General features: G+C 42.8%; 1 protein-coding gene across 2 annotated transcripts in view; it reads left to right on the top strand.

The window, feature by feature from the left end:
• nampt1 (nicotinamide phosphoribosyltransferase 1) overlaps positions 1–21,110 on the top strand; it is a 37,597-nt gene that overhangs the window by 10,044 nt on the left and 6,443 nt on the right. For both annotated transcript variants that reach the window (XR_013963534.1, XM_080757182.1), the window contains exons 2-10: positions 2,482–2,644; positions 5,833–5,936; positions 7,308–7,436; positions 12,914–13,072; positions 14,724–14,860; positions 17,020–17,245; positions 19,051–19,170; positions 19,841–19,981; positions 20,630–20,764. Coding sequence is in view for 1 of the 2 variants with exons in the window: in XM_080757182.1 (XP_080613308.1) it covers positions 2,482–2,644; positions 5,833–5,936; positions 7,308–7,436; positions 12,914–13,072; positions 14,724–14,860; positions 17,020–17,245; positions 19,051–19,170; positions 19,841–19,981; positions 20,630–20,764 (1,314 nt within the window). In the remaining variant the exon portion in view is untranslated. The remainder of the gene's footprint in view (positions 1–2,481; positions 2,645–5,832; positions 5,937–7,307; positions 7,437–12,913; positions 13,073–14,723; positions 14,861–17,019; positions 17,246–19,050; positions 19,171–19,840; positions 19,982–20,629; positions 20,765–21,110) is intronic.

The raw sequence follows: 21,110 nt of genomic DNA, 5'->3' as shown, positions 1-21,110 counted from the left end.
AAATCCCTGCGGTTTGTTTAATTGGTTGGTGGACGGCTACAATCAACCCTGTGTGTTTAATGTGTGTTTGTTCAATGTCTGTCTGTGAGTGTGTCCATTTATTGTGTGCAGTCTGCCTTCTTTGCTAGTGTTTGCATGTGGCCATCTGGTGTGTGTGTGTGTGTGTGTGTGTGTGTGTGTGTGTGTGTGTGTGTGTGTGTGCCCGTGCGTGCAGGGCAGGGCAGGTCTGGACATGTCGCCTTAGGTTGATAGAGGAATCTCAATCTGTTGTATCACAGTAACCACTGTGACGCCATCAGTCAGCTGATTTTGGGTGAAGAACTAACCAGGAACACACACACACACACACGCACGCACGCACGCACGCACGCACGCACGCACGCGCACAGTGATGGTGTTGCTTCTGGAATGTCACTCACCCTCGATGACCTTGTGACCGATCCCACCAAGTCCTTCCCACCGTGTCCCCTATTCTCTCCTCTCTCCTCTCTCCTCTCTCCTCTCTCTCTCTCTCTAAATTAACTTTTTTACTTGGTGTGTCTGGTGCCACCAATTTCAGAATGAAGGAGCACCAGAAAAAAAAATAGGCGCACTAGTGGTGCTTTCAATTAATCGACATGGCAAATATACTGTATCAATAGAATATCCGGACGATAGGTGAATCGATGGAGAGGCTGCTGTATCGATCTACTGACCACCTTCAGGCATGTCTGAAGAACGTCAGTAGACCGAAAGCTTGCACAATAAATACTTTGTGCGCAGATCTGAGTGTGCGGAGCTTCCCTTAATTCTTTTTCATAGATCGCACAGATTAAAATTCAGGCGCATTTGCGACCAAAATGGTCGCAATTTCGAGCCCTGTAACCACAAGCACGGGAGCAGCGCGTGTCCGACCATTGTTCCCGTTGTTCCCCCTCTTAGTATGCAATGCATGTTGGACTATTGGCATGTGGGACTATTTGGATGCCCGACTATTGGCTGTCGGACTCTTATTAGATTGGCATGTCGGGCTATTGGCTGTCGGACTCTTAGTACATTGGCACGTCAGTCTATTGGTTGTCGGACTATTGGCTCGGACTATGTACTCTGTCTGTACTGTACTGCATCTCATAATGCACCATGCACAGTGTGAAGATCAACAGTGCCCCTTTGTCACCTGTTGGTACCCTAAAAAGACATACGGGACAGACAGACAGACATACCGTGGTCGAGATCATGGATTTCACAATGCCACGCCAGACTTTCCGGTCCTTCATTGCCATCCCCAGTTCCTGCTTACTGATGCATGTGTCCCTAGCGATGACATCAGGGAACGACAGTTTTCTACCTCTGGTCTGCTTTGAGGCAGGACTCCAGAGAAGAAGGGAAGATATAACGTCATTGTCAGAACAAGGAGAGTAAGCTCTATTGGATAGTGGATACAGACACAAAAGCTTGTGTAAAACGTATTTTAAGAACTTGTCACAGAGCCTCGGTTAGTATGATTAAACATGCAAATGCACCTCATTGGACTGTGAAACCACAGCTGGAATGAATGTGTTCATCGATTGTATCACTGAAGGATGTCCCAGGTTCTTAGACTTTTCCAGTATGTTTTTGAGACTCCCAGTGTGTGAAATTTAAACTTTCCTTGTAAGTGAACAAAGTCTTTATTTCCTGCCTTGTAACAGACAGAAATCCTTTATGACGTAGAATTGTGTACAAAGTGCAAAAATCATAGTCACAGATTTCTCAATACATGTCTGAGCAATCTCATCTTGAAAGTGGTTAATGCTCGCCTTTTGTAAATGAGAAAAGGGCAATTGGCAAACCATAATTACCATATCTCAACTTCCTTGAAGAGACATGTAGACAATCTACTCTTGTGTAACAAAGGTTAGTAGTAGGCATTCAAACCGCAGTCAATTGGAATTGAGTTCAGAGAAAACACAAAGCCTGAGGCTTAGCTAGCTAAAAAGCTAGTTTTCGTATTTATTTTCCCTGAATCCTTAGCTAATGCATTGAGCATCTCCCTATACAGTAGCTGTCCATACCGTGGAAGTTATTAGTGACTTTTTTTCTTTTCTTTTTTTTCTCCTCCACTGGGTTGACAAATTAATCTGAAATTGCACATTGGCAATGCATATGTAGGGAGTAGGACTAACTAAGCTGTTTATTAGCATTTCTGCCACGGGCTATGGGATCTGCATTCGCAGTCACAAATCTGCATGTAGTTGGTGCATGCACGCAACAAGTTGGCATGTAGTTGGTGCATGCAACAAACAAGTATTGTTACCGGTATATTATGTTTATTTTATTATACACAGTTATATGCCGATCTTTATACTATATTTTACACACGCATCAACTGAGGAAGGCCTTAGGGTGGCTGATACATCTGTGTGCTGCCGCTGTTTTTCTATCCACTGCTGAAGGGGATATAGTGCAGACCTCTTTATTTGTCGATGCTAAAGTGTGCACTTTGTATTCTGCCCTCTCTAGGTAACGCATTACAAGCAGTACCCTCCCAACACAAGTAAAGTGTACTCCTACTTTGAGTGCCGCGAGAAGAGGACTGCAGACTCCACCAAGAATAGGACTAAAGTGAAGTACGACGAAACCGTCTTCTACGGCCTGCAGTACATCCTTCACAAATACCTCAAAGGTAAGGGTCTACTACACCAACCAAACAATGTACCCCATCCAAATGAGTGTTTTATCCCATTAAAGACGGAAAAGCATCTGTGTCACTTTTAGATTGTAAAGGGTAAGAGGTTTGGGTTGTGTACGGTAGTTACCTTGCCATGATGGAACTTCAAATGTGGACAAGAAATAAAAAAAGAATTGCTCCAGTGATCATTCAAAAATATGCTCCTCGTTGACTTACATTATACACTGAAACAGCTCTCAAAGTCACTCTTTTAGTATGTAAACGAACACAAACAAAGTTGGGTCTAATTATGACCGGAAATTCCTCCTGTCAAAATATGACCCCCCCCCCCCCCCCCCGTCAAAAAACACTTTGTTTGAAATAGACACTCATGGCCCTATCCTTCCTGGGGGGGGGTTAACTACCTGTTAGGGAGTGTTGGCTGGGAGTAAAATAGTACAAACCAGTTAAAAACATATTTTTCTTTTTAATTTATTCACCCCAAGAGTCATAATGGCCTGTCTAGGTCTGTGGACTGTCAGATACTCAAGAGTTTTATATATTATTATTTCTTATTTTTTATTTTTCTTCATATTTTAGCTCGGCCTATATAATATTCACCATCACAATATAATAAAGTTAATGCTAATGTGTAAAGAACTGAGAACGTATTAATTAACCCATTCTGGGCGGGAACCCCTTTTGGTGTTTTAACTAAGCATTATGTTATACTTAAACTATTGAATAATAATAATAATACAAGCTCATAGCGCGACACCGAGTGGCGCGCTACGAGGTTGTAGATCTGCTATTTTTGAAAATTATTTCGACGTCAGGCCTAAATGGGTTAAAGCAAATTGGAACAATCATGAAAATGACAAATCACCCTCTTGTCATCATCATACATCATCATACAACTGCCAATCAAATCATTACTTTCCGTGCTACAAACATGTGCTACAAACACACCCACACACAAAGCTGTGCATATCAGGGGCTAGCGCCCCTCAAAAAGCAGATAAGAGGAACCAAGACTATGTTCACCAGGATGCATTTTAACAGTGAGGAACATGCACCAGAGAGGAGAGGCACATGTAAAAGGCCCACTTTAAACACTAGATATGGAGGTACTTTGAAATTCACTAAAGTGGAGAAGCAGTATGAGGAAGCTTTTACAGACGGTGACTGATTTCATCGTCCTTGCTCGAGCCCTTCGCCATCATAGTTTGTAGAGTATACTAACTTTCTCTTCTTAGCAAGAAGTTATCAATGTTGCCCACCCTTTTTGGAGTTTTCTATACCTCTGTATCTCAAGGAGGAGACACTGTGTTGCGCTTCTGCAAAGTGTAAGGCGTTGGTCCATGATGCTTCTGTGCTCAGCCATCCTGGTCACTTTAGATTTCAACCATTTATTTTATACTTTGGCAGGCTATTTCAAAATAGCAAATAAATAAGCTCATAGCGTGTACCGTGTAGATATGCTATTTCTGAAAAATCTTCAAATTGCGTGCAAGTCTTTGCTTCTTAGGCTTCCTGGATCAAAACATTTTGAGATGAGGATCGGCGGCCAAATATATATATTTGTGGGGGTCCTTGACATGGAAATGTTTGAGCACCACAGACATAGCAGGTTTTTCAGAAAACCTTAGAAGAGATTTGTAGAATCGGCCTTAATGGTTTAAGAGCAGGCATGAGGGGATTTGCAGACTTAAGCCACCAGAGCTCTCCCCAATAATAATAATTATTTACATTTTGTATTGTTTTTGATTGTGGGGGAGGCAACACTTTACTCCTTATTTCCGCAGGCAATTGGTCCAGTAGAATTCTACATTTGGTCCACTTGGACTTGGCCAACTGAAACGAGTTCTAACAAATAATACTTCAGAGCGAGAGAGAGAGGGAGAGGGAGAGAGAGAGAGAGGATTCTGTCTCTACATCTTCTCTCTTAAACGGATTTCATGGAGTTTAGCTGAGGTGCCGTGGAGACATAGAGCCAGGGATGAAAAGAGAAAGGCGAGGAGGACAAAGCGACAGCTGCCCTTTGACCATCAGTAGAACGAGCCACTGAATGTTGAACGAAGCCTCGCTCTGAACTCAAAGATTATGCCAAGATTTGTGATCCGAAAGTGTCGTGGGTGCATTCTCACGTGCATTTGTATGTATGTGTTTATGTTCCTGTGCGTGTTTGAGTTTGGACAAGGGATGCCTTGTCAGCGTACGTGTGAGGGCAAAGTCTAGTTTCTAAACTAATTTGATAACTAATGGACACTAGATTAGTGTTCTCTCTCTCTCTCTCTCTCTCTCTCTCTCTCTTTTTGTCTACATGCTGGTTTTCTTATGTTTGGTGTCAGTCTATCTTCTTTAATACCAACATATCTGTAGTTCTTGTTTCTGTCCCTGTTACTGCTTTTCTCAATCTGATATGTGTATACATGTATGCATACGGGCGTGTGCATATATGAAATACTGGTGTAACTTAACAAAATATTTATCAAATTAGGATATATCAGTTTGCACGAGGTGCTATCAGTGCACAGAGGTGCACTGATAGCCCACTAACTCAAACTAGTTTTCCTATACTTTAAATAAATAATTCTGTGATGGCTTTAGCCAGATATAGCTAGCTAAGCTATGATTAAACACAAATATGTGTTTACTGTCATGCTTTGTCAACTCGCCTGTTGGCTTTGTTCGAGACTTTTAAGGTCTGTAAATAATTACTTTTTGAAACGTCTATGGGGAAAATGAATGGGGAATTATTTCCTGGTGCCCTCGTCGTTCTGAAAGGGGCCGGGACTGCGACGCTCTATAGGTAACATGTCCCTGGTTGCCAATACATTTTCTCCACCCTTTCTCTCATTGCACGCTCTGTGTCCTGAATAGGTGTTTCCTAAGATATGTCTTTAACGACGTCCTCCTGTTATATAATAGCGTGTTTCTTTAGCTTAATGTTTCATGTGAAGCACGTTGAATTGCCTTGTTGTTGAAATGCGCTATACAAATAAACTTGCCATGCCTTCTTCCAACTCTATCCTACCTCTCCTCTGATTCCTCACCTCCTTACCCCTACCCCACCCCCTTTGGCTTCTCTGCCCGCCTCTCTCCCACTGTCCTCCATTCATCTTATTAATCTTCCTTCCTCCACCGTTCTCCTTTCCTAAAATGTGCGTGAGAAATATAACTCTGGCTCTCCTCTCCCCCAGGGAAGGTTGTTACTCCAGAAAAGATCCAGGAAGCAAAGGAAGTGTACAGAGAACACTTTCAGGATGACGTCTTCAACGAGAAAGGCTGGAACTACATCTTGGAGGTCAGAATCACACGCACACACGCACGCACACACACACACACACACACACACACACACGCACACAGAGAGCAAGCCTTCAATTAGATTGCCTTCATGTTGAATTTAGTGGCTAGATTATGTTTGCGATCTCCCTAAATGGCTTTTGATCATAAAACCAAAGTCCTTCACATCTGACCACATTCACCAAATGGTCAAAGACAACAACAGAAAGTCAGGGGACCCATGTTCCCAGTCATAGGCTAGTGGTAACGGGGATCTTATAACATTGCCTGTTTGTCACCCACCCACCATAGGCCATGGTATACTGTAGGTATAAGAGGGAGGAGGGCCATGGCGTGCAATGCATGTCAGGGCTACACAATATGGACAACATTTCAGAGAGTAGACAAACGTCAAAAAAAAAGTCAAAGGTTTATTTTCTTCCGAGTGGACGAACGTGCTCACTGATCGTTCAATAAACACATTACAGTAGTACTGCTGTCTGCATCCGACATGAGCAAAAAACAATGTTGCAAAGCTGCTTGCTTCATTCAGGTATTTTGTGTGTGGAAAAATGTGTGAAAATACCTGAATGGAGTTCAGATATTTTAACCCGTCATTTAGCAAATTAATTTGCAATAAGAGGCGAGCGAGCAAGTAGGGTGCCGCAGGCCAGACGGCAAGTCCTTTAAAGCCATCGCGGCCATGCTCGTCTAATGCACACGCCCACCCGTACTAGAGTAGAGCAGTTAATGGTCAGTCAAAGGGCTTGAATGAACTGAAATTGAAATGAACACTCGGAGCGATCAGAGTGAAGAGTCCTCCCTACTATATAGGGTGTTCTGACCATATAAGAAGTTCCTCTCTGTCCCCAGTAAACCGCTGGGGGAGAAAAGAAAACACGTAGGTTTCGTTTTTGGCCAGGTGGCCCAGCCTTCATCCAATCAGGATAGAGAGGGGCCTTCCGCCAAGATATGATCGTGCTGTTGGCCTCTTGCATGTCCCCCCCCCCCCACTGTAGTGCGTGCATGTGCACATCTTGTTACCGGGGCGGGCCGGGTTTTTTTTCCAAATCACCCAAATCACCGAATGCCCTTTTAAGGTCTGGCGGAATACCTGCACCACACTAAAACAGCGTATGACTCACTTCAAGTACTGTACCTTGACCTGCATTATAACTTTGATTTCTTATCTTTAATTATCTACTCGTATACTTTACTACGTATACAGTATAGACAACTTGTTGCAGTCTGGCTTAGTCGGATATGATATATAAAGGCTTTGAATCTTGTCAGTTTTTATGCTTATGTGTTTAGTGCAAATAACCCCTAAACTAAAACGTGTTTGTCTTGTGTACATTTATTTGTGTACTTGTGTATGTGTGTTTCCCAGAAATACAATGGCCAGCTGCCCATAGCGATCAAGGCTGTTCCTGAAGGCAGTGTGATTCCTCGAGGCAACGTTCTGTTCACCGTGGAGAGCACAGACCCAGAGTGTTACTGGCTCACCAACTGGGTGGAGGTAACACATGTTTTACATAATGTCTACATACGCACCCTATAGTAGGATTAGCTAGGACGGCTCCACTCGTCCTACGGTCTAAATGTGTAATTGGGTAGAGGCATCCTAATTCCTAACTATTGTTTGGACTAGGCTGAGAAAACTTGGAATGGGATAATCAGATTTTTTTGGTGATGAACATTATAACCTTGTATGCTGACCTGGGTTTTTTAGGCCATATTGTCAGGTCCCTTTTCGTTCAGTTTCGTTCCCACGTCATTACTACTCATTCAATGCATTTTTGCATAGACAATACCCTTCTGGACTTTGGGTTAAAAGTTCTACTCATAATATATTGCAGTATTTTGTCAAGTGTATGGGGATGTAGCAAATGTATTAAAGAAAATGCTTTGACTTAAGTGATTTTCACCCAGCACAATAAAGCACAATATGTGCACAATATAACTCTTATTTTAATAATGGCTTTTACGCCTGATAGGAGTTTAGTATTGTTATTTATGTATTGACTTTCACAGAGCATGTACAGTACACGTACATCTTGAATCAAAATAATTCAAATGGGACCAGTTTAGGAGCCCCAAATGAGCCCCAGCATTCTTGGTTCTTGTAATGTTGTTGTTCTGTCTTTCTTTCACTTAATTGGATAGGATAGGATAAGAGTATAACGGTTTATTAGTCCCCCAGGGGGAAACTGCAGCAGCAGCAGCAAAGAGTAAGAGTTTAACTTTTATTTTTATTGCTCAACAACTTCAAACAAACTATACTCACTTGCAGGAAGACACACACAAACACTACATACAGTGTACAATTATTCACAAACTAGGACTGGGCCCAAACATCCGAAGGTTGGAACATTAATTCATTTTATGTATGTTTATGCTAATTCAGATCTCAATTACACAGTTTCTTTCTTTTCTCACTCGTAAGGCTAGTCATTCTGCACTTTGCTAGCCATCCGGTTTACTAGGGAGGATACTGAAACACTCTGTATTAGCATTAGGTGGGGCCATAGCTAGTAAAGGGGTAGAGAGCAGTGTTCATATTGACAGCAAATTCTGTCAAAATTGTTTAGTCTTAGTCTAATACTGACACGCATACATATACTTGTGTTCGTAAGCACACTCGCACATGCAAACACAGTGTTTTTGCAAAAGACGAGCGTAAATTAGTTATTTAAGGTTGGACCAAATCAAATGCTTGTTCACTGAAAAGCTATTGTTTCCGGGAATAGTCGGAGCCAGCCAGGCTGTGTCTGCCAATTAGACGGAGTGTAAATTTGCGTACAGATGTAATGGTTCTTCATATGAAGCCAGATATCGTCAAGATATCTCCTGTGTTGGAAGGTATAGTTCCCCGTCAAACCATAAATGACTGCTTAGTGCTAGTACTAGCTTAGAGACTTCACATTTGTTCTTAAAGTTTGACCATGTGACCAGTCAGTACTACATTTTCATTTTAAAGATAAGTATCGTTTCAGGCCTTGTTTTTGCCTTGAGAGTGACATTACAACACAGGTCTCCATGCCGGAATTGAACTCGTATAAAAATAATGCTTCTCAGCTGTGCATCATCAGACTTAAGTTCGGAGAGAAGGGCTCTGGTCAAACTCACTTCTGTCAGTCGTGACTCAGCAGTATTTAACACACTTAACATGGCACGCATCATTACTCTTCTCCTCTCTCTCTCTCTCTCTCTCTCTCTCTCTCTCGCTCTGTGTGTGTGTGTGTGTGTGTGTGTGTGTGTGTTTCTCTCTGGACTTAATTTTCAGAAACATGATTCTCTTAATCTGAGATTCGATTTGTAAAGCGGCATCATAGAATCTAATAAATGTCATCTGTCTCTCTCTCTCCCTTATACCTATAATCGGTGCAGAATGCAGGTTTGACAGTATTTATTACAAACACCAAATCGGAAATGGTTGGGACGGTATGGAAAGTGATAATAAAAACAGAAAGCAGTCTAGACATGTTGAGGGCACAGCAATCCAGGGAGATCTGTAACTCATACTGTAGGTCACACTTGTTACTTGAACACGGGCAATGTGAGTGTGCATGACACACACACACACACAAACCAAATCATATACTGTACACATTCTACTCACAACACAACATAGTCATTCTTCATGGTCCATGTACTTTAAGTGCATTGTAAAAAAATGCATGCACACTCAAATTACACAAAGTAAATGCCAACCAGATGACACAAAACACACACACACACACACACACACACACAGGCACACATTATTCTATCATTGCAGACAGAATCCTCACATCCAATCAAAACCGTGCACAGGCAGAACAGGCACCCTGCTGTCCCTCATATGGGATTTAACACATACTCACACAGAATTCTTCATGAGGGATATAAATATATACACAGCAAACACACACACACACACACACACAGCTGACATAAAAATAGACCTAACTCAGCTCACTGTCCTTGGATAGTGGCTCTACGTCACCTGGTCACTCTCTCTCACTCACTCACTCATCTCTCCCTCTCTCTCTCTGACTCTCTCATCCTCCCTCCCTCGTTCTTTCTCCTCATCTGGTCTGTTTTATGTTTTCTTGCTTCCTGTCTTGTTAGTTTGTCTTTCTCCCTCTGCTCTTCCTGCTCTCTCTCTCTCTCTCTCTCTCTCTCTCTCTCTCTCTCTCTCTCTCTCTCCTCCCTCCCCCCCACGCACACACACACTCCCCTGCTCTACGTCACCTGGTCACTCACTTGCGCTCTCTCTCTCTCTCTCCCCCCCCCCCCCCCATGCACACACACACTCCCCCCTCTCCTTTATGTCCTTCTCTGTCATTGCTTATGGCACTCCATTTTGTTCTGGGACATTGACCAATGTGGTGCTATGTGTGGGTGTGCCCCTCCTCTCTGCCGCTGACATTCTTGGTTTGTCGCATTGTGATGATGCCACAAAACATTTGGTGTGTGTGTGTGTGTGTGTGTGTGTGTGTGTGTGTGTGTGTGTGTGTGTGTGTGTGTGTGTGTGTGTGTGTGTGTGTGTGTGTGTGTGTGTGTGTGTGTGTGTGTGTGTGTGTGTGTGTGTGTGTGTGTGTGTGTGCACACGTGTGTGTGTGTGTGTGTGCACACGTGTGTGCGTGCGAGCGCGCAGATGTTAAAATCAATGCAGTGGCAAGGCAGAGCCAGCATGACCTTGCATGCATGAGAGGGAGAGTGTGTGTGTGTGTGTGTGTGTGTGTTTGTTTCTGTCTGCAATGTCTTTCCCAGCCAGTGAATGTGTGCCTCTGTCTCTACGTGTGTGCGTGCGTGTATTTCTCTGGCAGTCACATGATAGTGATGAGCGCATCAGGAAACATGTGACCTGCTCTGTGCCCTACACTGTGTGTGTGTGTGTGTGTGTGTGTGTGTGTGTGTGTGTGTGTGTGTGTGTGTGTGTGATACTCTTGAGTGTGTTTGTGTGTGATACTCTTGAGTGTGTGTGTGTGATACTCTTGAGTGTGTGTGTGTGATACTCTTGTCTTGAGTGTGTGTGTGTGTGTGTGTGATACTCTTGAGTGTGTGTGTGTGATACTCTTGAGTGTGTGTGTGTGATACTCTTGTCTTGAGTGTGTGTGTGTGTGTGTGTGTGTGTGTGTGTGATACTCTTGAGTGTGTGTGTGATACTCTTGAGTGTGTATACGTCACAGTCGTTACATGTATAAAGAGTAGACTAAACCATGTACTGTACATGCCTACACACATGGACAAAACAAATATGAAACACATAACAAAAAACATCACAGCCTTAGGATATCATAAAATGCACTAATACAGCACATTTTGAAAATGCTGTGTCCAATAGCAGTTCACCTGTGGACTGAAAGGGAAAAAAAAAAAGTTTGTATCCGTTTTCTGTGTATATTTCGGCCCATTCGCGGCAGCCTCCCTCGCCACAGGAGCTCACAATAACGTAGGCCTGGGGATCTGTATTGCTCTTGCATGAACTGACGCCTGTCACTGAATGATGATGCAAGAGGTGCCCGTCAGTGTATTGCTGTTGGCGGCGTTTTGCCGTGTGTGATTTATTAATAAATGGAGTGACCTGTGGCGCTGAAGTCCTCAAAGAGAGGACTTCAGCTGTCATCTATCCTCCCACATTAATGCCCTTCCCTACGCCTCGGACCAGAGTTGTTGTTCCGATACCGATACTGGTATCGGTTACTCGGGCCGATACCGCCCTCAAGTACTCGTACTCTGTACTCGGAACCGGCCCCCGATGCTTTGACCCGAGTACCAAAACATCCAATTGACATTAGGCTGAACGAATGCAACGGGAGCACCAAAAACAGCCAATCTACAAGCATAAATGACAACTGACGAGTGTAGGTCAGAGATCCATCCGCATCTATGAGAAAAAGGGGGTGAAATAAGTCGTTACACAACAAAAATAAAGTACTCTTATCGGTACTCTGTATAAAAATGAAGTACTCGTAAATTGTATCGAGACAACTCTACCTCGGAACAGGCACAAGAGCAGCAACAAGTGCAGTGGACAAAGAAACTTTTACTTTACCAAATAAGCATCCTCCTGAGTCCTAACGAAGCCAACTCTCTGTCGTAGTTTATTCCCTTTCCTCTGCATATTTCATTCATTCGTCACAATTGTCGTCGCTAAAAAGACTCTCTGTTCTGTTCTCCCACGCATACCTATGTTTGATTACTTTGTCTCCTTACTATTTGTATATTACTATTTGTATATCTTTGGTGAGAACCACATATAAGCCCTCCATGGGTTTATTTTCTCACCTGCACACACTTTTATTGACGTTACCTTTTTTTTGTACTGTTTTTTTGTACTGTGTGAATAAACTAAACTAAACTAAACATAGGGCCTGGCCCTGGTGACAGTTTCTGAAGCTGTTCTCCCACGCATAACGCAGGCATGCAGGAAAAGTCTGGACTCTCCACTCGCGTCGCGTACAGATCGGGACATAAATGATGGGATCTGCTACCATTTTAGCTGTTCCATTGGATCAGCTGAAGGCTGTTTCACGGTGTTTCATACAGTATTTCCTGAGTAGATTGAATTGTACCATTATGGTATGTTGACTGTCGTTACATGTCACCCAGACTTAGTGTCTGGTCTACTCTATAGCTGTTCCCATTGAAATACATGCACACATACTTGGCATGCACAACTTGACCATGCCCCTACACACACATGCACACATGCCATAATAATATTGACTTGCCCTTTTCAAGTTGATTTGGCACGAACAAAGCTATAGGCCTCCTGTGCCCTGCCAGAGGCCTCACGCTACTGTTTCTGGGCTGTATTTACTTTGTCCAGGAGTTGCTTGAAAATCCCCCATTGAGCTTGTAAATCCCCCATTGACCTTCTAAGTATGAATGGTGCAATACAAAAAAATGCTTATTGTGTTATTGTTCTGCTAGCTTTTATCTAATCATTTATATTTCAACCTCTCCTCCTCCTCCTCCTCTTCATCTTCCTGGCTCCGTCGTCAGACCATCCTGGTGCAGATCTGGTACCCCATCACTGTAGCAACCAACTCCAGAGAGCAGAAGAGGATTCTGGCCAAGTACCTCCTGGAGACATCTGGGAAGTTAGAGGGCCTGGAGTATAAACTGCATGACTTCGGCTACAGAGGAGTGTCTTCACAAGAGGTATTCACTGCAGGACACAGTGTTTATTGGGCCCTGGGGCAGGGGGGGACATTTCTTTTCTGCATTCACCCAGCCGATGGGTGCTCCTGGGGGGGGGGGGGGACTGTTGGGAGTTCGGTGTCTTGCTCATGGACACTTGTTCCTGTGTTCACACTAGCAGTGCCAAATCGGCAGGCTACAATATAATTTTCAGTGGAAGCCAGCGACGTGAAGATACAAACCGACGGCCGGCAATCCAATCCAATTTTCCTTTTTTATTTATAGAGCACGTTTAAAACAACAAAGTTGACCAAAGTGCTGTACAATTAGGCAAAGCAAAACATAATGCAATACAATAATAAAAGCATAATAATAAAATCAAACAATCAAGAGTACACATTATTCACGGTTTAAAAGCCAGGGAATAGAAATTAGTTTTAAGATGTGTTTTAAAAACGGGTAGTGTTGGAGCCAGCCTGACGTGGCTAGGAAGCTGGTTCCACAGTTTCGGAGCAATTACTGAGAAGGCTCGGTGCCCTCTTCTCACACACCTTGCCTTGGGGATGACAAGGAGCATTTGATCTGCTGACCTCAGTGACCTAGAGGGAGCATAGGGTTTTAGGAGATCGGAGACATAGGCTGGCGCTGATCCATTTAAAGATTTAAAAACAAACAATAAAATCTTAAAATGGATTCTAAAACGTACTGGGAGCCAGTGGAGTGCAGCTACAATGGGAGTGATGTGTTCATATTTCCGGGTTCCTGTTAAAAGGCAATTGTCACAGCGTGACGAGCTACAAAACTTCAAGCTACTTCAACCGTTTTCTGCACTCCAGTGACGGAAGTGAAGCATCAATCAGTCATATGTTTTTGCTTCACCATTTCCCCTCCTCTCGCCATGCAGTTCCTGCTTGTAATGTGGGGGGAAATGAATTATTGCCGTCAGTCAGTTCCCTGTCCTTTTAACCTTTTTAATATATTTTCCTTTTATAGTTTTCACGGCCACTCACGGATCGGACATTTGATGACGCCAACGAGCTTGTTGAGTAACAGGTTTTTACGGCGACTGTGTAATCCAACATGACTGGAGCACATTAGTTCCTAACGCAATCATGTAGCTTGGGGTCCTGGCACACGCTATTATTGTTTTAGCTTTTGTTACCTTGTAGGGTATAAATATAGATTTAGACCATGGAACTCGTGTACACCACAATGTCTGTTCCACAGCCCTAACGAGTTGGAGAATATTATACAAGGCATCCGATCTTCACATGCCAGTTGTTGGATAAATAATGTCAAGATAAAAGGATTTCGCTACAGTTGATTGCTGAAGTGTTGCTGTTGCAAATTGTTGAATGGCAAAGCATTCAGTTAATCACTTCTTTGGTGTTTATGACAGAACGCCAGTCAGTTTATTGAAAATGTGTGTGGGGGGGGGGGTTTGAATAAACCATTCTCTAGGGGAACGTAAAAATCTATGAACATGTTGCCGTGACGGGAGGTTATTCGAGAGTCGACATCAAACAATTAGTTATCTGGCGTCAAAATAGGCTGCTCTGTGCAGAAAGTCAAAGCCACTGGAGGAAATTGATACGTCTCATTAATCTAGAAATCCAGATGGACTTGGTGCTAATGTTTGCATGTTTCTGTCCGTCTCTCTTCTCTTGTCCAGACTGCTGGTATAGGAGCCTCTGCCCACCTGGTCAACTTCAAGGGCACAGACACGGTAGCTGGTATTGGCGTCATTAAGAAATACTACGGCACCAAAGACCCTGTGCCGGGTTTTTCTGTCCCTGCTGCAGAGCACAGGTACACACACACACACACACACACACACACACACACAGGGGTACTATACATGCAAGCTGCGCATGTACGTACACACACACACTGCACACGATAGATGGATTGCATAATTCACACTGATGATACATATTTGTTGCTGTGAAGCTGATCTCACACTCCGCCTCATTCTATCTTTCCTCTTCTCTCTGACTCTTTGCTATTAATTTTTTTTTCTCTCATGTTCCATTTTCTTGCCTAGTTTTCACTGCACTCTGCCAGTTTATGCTACCCCACTTCTCTCCCCCCCTCTCTCTTTCGTTCTTTCTTTCTCTCTCACTAATAAAAGCGCACACACATAATGATGCCTGTTTACTGCCACTAGAACAGTTAGTGCTGCTCCAGTACACCAATCATCCCCATACCTGTGTTGTGTGTGTGTGTGGGGGGGGGGGGGTCATTGTCATGGAAACCGTTATGTAATCACCCGCTGCGTTTGGTCCCCTCCTCGTGGATGTAGACTCAGTGAAATTCCACTTCCACACTGCAGAGTGCAGACACGCTAACTTACCTGAAATGCATATTAATTATACTATATATATTTACACACACACACATACACTGTACACATTTCCATGAAATGGACGGGCCAGGGGAACTCTGAGCATATCTGTGGTCACATATTAAAGGGGAATACCATTTTCATTTTCAACATTTCATTAATATACCTTAGACCTAAAATCACATCTTGATGATGTCATCAAGATGTGATTCACCATCTTAATGATTTTTTTCAGACCTCCAGTTCTAGGAAACACAGAGTGGGGGGGACTTTTTTATTATTTCCAGCTCCAAGGTATATTAATGACATAGTAAAATGTTGAAAATGAGTGGAATGCCCCTTTAATTGTCTTTTTAAAGGGAGGAAGATGTATTGATGAAAGGCAGAAACATTACAGACAACACACACACACACACACACACACACACAATTCAATGTGTGTGTGACTGTGACTAAGCAAAAAAAAAACTTTTCTCTATTGTCATGGCTGCTGGTAAAAGTTGCTAATGAAGGAGAAATGGCTTAGAATAAAGTTATTTTTGCTGACTCAGAGTTCTGTCTTAGTCTGTCCTTCAGTAGAAATTTGGTCCATGCTGCCCCCTCCTGGAAAACGTTTGAACTTTGAATATTACTACAGTAAATGAACTGCTACTGTTCTCGCCTTCTGGTGATGCTGTTCTGTTTTATTACCTTGCACTTATCCTACTTCAGTCCTTCACTCTTTTTTTCCTCCTCCTATTTCTCCTCAAATGTTTTTTTAGTCTTCCAGATTTTTAATCACCGTTTGTCTTATTATTTCCCTTCCTCTCTCCCCTTCTCTCTCTCTCTCTCTCTCTCTCTCTCTCTCTCTTGCTCGCTTAAGCGCTATTTTATACTTTCAAAGGTGTTCAAAAATAGCTGATCTACAAGCTCACAACACATGATGTGATGTGTTGTGAGCTTGCCTTGTACTTGTAGATGTCTATTTTTTTTAAACACACACACATACACACACACACACACACACACACACACTCACATACAATACAATATTCGCATTACATTCTCAATACTCTCCTTTGTTGTAAGGTGCTGTTTGTGTCGCCTTTCAAACAATTCATTGACAAACCCACTGATGCACCCATTCTATGGCTGTAGGTTTACGCAGGCATGAAGAATTTGCATTCATTTTGCTTTGCTTTTACTGGAAATAAAGTGCATAATACAAACGTTGGTTGCTGGTAACAACCGTGTCCACGTATGTGCATAATTTCACTCCCACACCTGTCCATAAGGCCTGGGAGGCGTGCCCGTCTGTGCCCATATAAACAATAAACCAATTGGCCAATACGTTCAATTATCTAAATAATACTCTCAAAACTACTAAGGCTAAATAACAGAAATAATAATAAGAAGAAGAAAATACAAAAAACAGTTAACCCATTTTGGGCGGGAACCCCTTTTGGTGTTTTAAACTTAAATATAAACGTTATAATTTAGCTATTGAAAAATAGCATAGATATTATATATAGATATTTTTGAAAAATCGTGAAAATATTCAGAAAACTGGTGGATTTAGAAGATTTTAGGCCTAAGTGGGTTAAATGGCTTCTACACCCTTTGGTAATTGATCTCTCTCTTCCAGCACCATCACAGCGTGGGGTAAGGATCACGAGAAGGATGCCTTCGAGCACATCATAAAGCAGTTCCCCAGCGTTCCCGTGTCCATCGTCAGCGACAGTTACGACATCTACAACGCCTGTGAGAAGATCTGGGGCGAGGACCTGAGGAGTCTCATAGAGATGCGCAAGGCAGACGCCCCCCTGGTGGTCCGACCGGACTCTGGAAACCCTCTGGACACGGTGCTGAAGGTATAGGACCAGTGTTGGTTTTTTGGCAGCAAATTTCTATTTTAGTTTTAGTCATTGAATAGTCTCTTGAATAGTTTTCACTTAGTTTTAGTCACCTGGAAATGTCTTGGTGTTAGTCTAGTTTTAGTCTACTAAATATCATAAGATTTTAGTCGACTAAATCTACGGTTGATTTAGTCGACTAAAATGTATTTTGGTGGGCCTTGATGCCGTCATAATGACCGTTTTTACACAGACAAAATTGTCAATATATTTAGTCTTAGTTTTAGTCACCATAGCTTAGTTTTCATTTAGTTTCCATTTAGTTTTCGTCAGTGAAAAAAGGTAGTCGACGACCATTTTTCGTCTTGGTTTTAGTCGACGAAAACAACACTGTAGGACCCTTCCACGCTGGCCATTCTGAGTCAGGCACCTTTAACCACTTTGGCTCATCATATTTTGTTCATTACAGGAAAGCATGTTCTAAAAATCAAATTGATTGATTGAATAAAGGATAAGGTATCAAAAGGAAATAAATAGGAAAAAGGCAATAATATTCACAAACTGAAATCCCTAACCAATAACGGGAAAAAACTACGACTCAACCTAACAACTCCTTCCCCAAGGGAGTTCAACCAAATACTACAAACTGCTTGGAGCAAAAGAAAGCCTAACGAAATACTAATAACGAGAATAACAGGCGGCTGAAGACGAGACCAGAGCACAAGCGGTGTTGTCTCGTTGGAAGGCTGCTGCAGACTGATATTTGAAGACAGCGTTTCTCTGTCGGCCAGGCTTTTTAGACAGCTGGTGGATGGAAAAGAAGCTCCTCCCACGCGGCTGAATGCCAGATTCCCGGAAACGCTTGCCCCCGCGGCAGTCAGCCGCGGGGGTGGAGCTTAATATCCATCCACCAAAAAACCCGGAAAAGACGCTGGCCAACAGAAAACGTCCACGCCTGTCTTGTAGGTCTGGCTACGGCTAGAGTGTGCCGGTACCAATGGTACACCACGTGACCGGCCAGCCAACTGGAGAGCTGATCAGACTCTCACGTGACCAAACCGCGCAGAATATATGTGTATATATATATATATATTTATATATATACTGTATATATTTATGAGAGTGAGAGATATAATATTAGTTCTGTGTATATATATATATATATATATATATATTACTAGTAATTCACTTTATAAACTACAAACGGAATAATAATATTAACAATATTAAACAAAAATAACGGTGGCTGCCGCTACAAATGCATACAAATACAAATACCGAGCTTTTAATATCGTTAAAAGCTCGGCAACAAAAGGTATATTTACATAAAAAGCTAAAAGGAGTCGCGGCGGATAGCCTCGGAAACCCAGACGTTTTTATTTCCATGGAGGAAAAAAAAGTCTGGGTCCGAGTCCACTTCAATTTGGCATAGAGTAGCGCAAACGTCGATCGCTGATTTCCGATCGTCTGCACCTTTTGTTAAATTGACGCACACCCGTACACACACACACTCCTCTCTCTCTCTGTCGCTCTAATTAATTTGTCTCATGTCCAGCAGCTGCGCACAGTTTCACAGAGGAAAATAAAAACTAGGACACCATGGGACAAAATGCATGTCGTTCCAGTTATACTGCTGTGTGGCGCAAATGTTCTGGGAAGGCTTCCGTTTACTTTTATTTTCAGATATTGGACACGTAACGTGAAAAACATTTTGTTTTTCTGCGACGCACAGACGGACACACTCATTTCCCCATTCCTCCACTTTCTCCTCCTCTTCTCTCTCTTCCCGTCTCCTCTCCTCTCCGCCCTTGTCCTTCCATCAGGTCTTGGAGATCCTGGGTAAGAAGTTCATTCCTGTGGAGAACTCCTGTGGTTATAAGGTTCTACCTCCGTACATCAGAGTCATACAAGGAGATGGAGTTGATATCAACACCCTGCAGGAGGTACACACACACACACACATACAAGCAAATAAGGCCCATTTAGGCCTGACGTCGAAATAAAAAAAACGTTCGCTCTGAAAGAATATATATTCAAAGATTTGTGCATGTTTACGATGAAATAAAAAAATCAGACCTGCACCGAGTGCCGCGCTATGAGCTTGTAGATCTGCTATTTTGTAGCAATATAACATAATGCTTAGTTAAAACACCAAAAGGGGTTCCCGTCCAGGTTTTCGTCACCGCTAAACCCCTTATCCCTAAACTTCTTTGCCTTTTTTTTACTATTTCGAAAAATATTTTTGAATAGTTCAGCTAGCCAATCTACATTGACACGTTGTGAGCTTGTAGACTGGCCATTTGAACTATTCAAAAATGTTTTGCAAAATAGTAAAAAAAGACAAAGAAGTTTAGGGATAAGGAAAATGGAGCCCTAAGTCTGTGATTTCGTCACCTGGTTGGAGTCTGAACAGCAGAAACGCTATTACCAAAACATCATACTTTTCTATTGTGTTGGGAAACAGCGCCAGAGTTGGGGGCTCATTTCACACTTTTGAGGAGTTTTGCTTTAATGTGTGTGTGTGTGTGTGTGTGTGTGTGTGTGTGTGTGTGTGTGTGTGTGTGTGTGTGTGTGTGTGTGTGTGTGTGCGTTCCCCCCCTCCCCATACGTCAGATTGTGGAAGGCATGAAGCAACACAGATGGTCCATTGAGAACATAGCGTTTGGTTCCGGAGGAGCCCTGCTGCAGAAACTGACCCGGGATCTGCTCAATTGCTCCTTCAAGTGTAGTTACGTGGTCACCAATGGCCTGGGGGTGAGAAACGCACAGCATGTGTACACTGCACCTAATTATAACAGTCATGTAACTTGCATTGGTTTTTGGCGCAGGACATCGTCATGCGGTATAAATGGAGTTGGGAGTATATAAATATATCTTCAACAGCATCAATACATCAGTGTTGTTTTTGGCAGCAAATTTAGATTTTAATTTGAGTCATAGTCACATTTTAGTCACCTGGAATGTCTTAGTGTTAGTCAGTTTTTTTTAGTCAACTAAATATCATGAGATTTTAGTCGACTAAATCTACAGGTGATTTAGTCGACTAAAATGTGTTTTGGCGGGCCTCGAAGCCGTCGCAATTTTATACTTGCTGAAAATAGCCAATCGGCTATTTTCAGCATGCAACTAATTGTCAAATGACTGGATCTCTTGTCCACTAGTCCCTTCCTAACATTTTAGTCTAGTTTTTATTTGTTGACAAAATTGTCAGTATATTTAGTCTTCATTTTAGTTATCGTAGCTTAGTGAAAAAAGGTAGTCGACGAACATTTTTCATCTTAGTTTTAGTCGACGAAATCAACACTGCAATGCATTGATGTTGCATTTTCAGAGGTTTTAACATTCTATTCATCTGAACTGTGTGTGTGTGTGTGTGTGTGTGTGTGTGTGTCCTCGCTCCAGGTGAATGTGTTCAAAGACCCGGTGGCGGACCCTAACAAGAGGTCAAAGAAAGGTCGTCTGTCCCTGCACAGGACGCAGAGCGGAGAATTCGTCACCCTGGAGGAGGGAAGGGGAGACCTGGAGGAGTATGGAGAGGTGAGTGGAGGGAAGGGGAGACCTGGAGGAGTATGGAGAGGTGAGTGGAACCTGAAGTCTCATATATTAAACTTCAGTTGGCGCGTGGTTGAAGTATCGATGCCGACGCTACCATTCTCTTCAGGAGTGACGAGCAGGGTTGAGGATGCTACGAGGCAGTAGATGAGGATCAGCCACAGGATGAAACGAGAGAGGCGAGGTTGAGATGGTTTTGCACAAGGATATTCATTTTAAATAAATAGATGCCTCATTGGCCGCTGCAGTTGCCATGTGTGTCGAAGGAGGGGCAGAACAATTCACACTGGGGGAGGAAGTACGCCGGAAGTGGTGGAAGGCGTGCATCGCC

This window comes from Protomyctophum bolini (genome assembly GCF_963924005.1).
Source record: "Protomyctophum bolini genome assembly, chromosome: 23".
NCBI classification, from domain to species: domain Eukaryota; kingdom Metazoa; phylum Chordata; class Actinopteri; order Myctophiformes; family Myctophidae; genus Protomyctophum; species Protomyctophum bolini.
The sequence above is the reverse complement of the archived record's forward strand: the minus strand, read 5'-3'. Positions and strand labels throughout refer to the sequence as shown.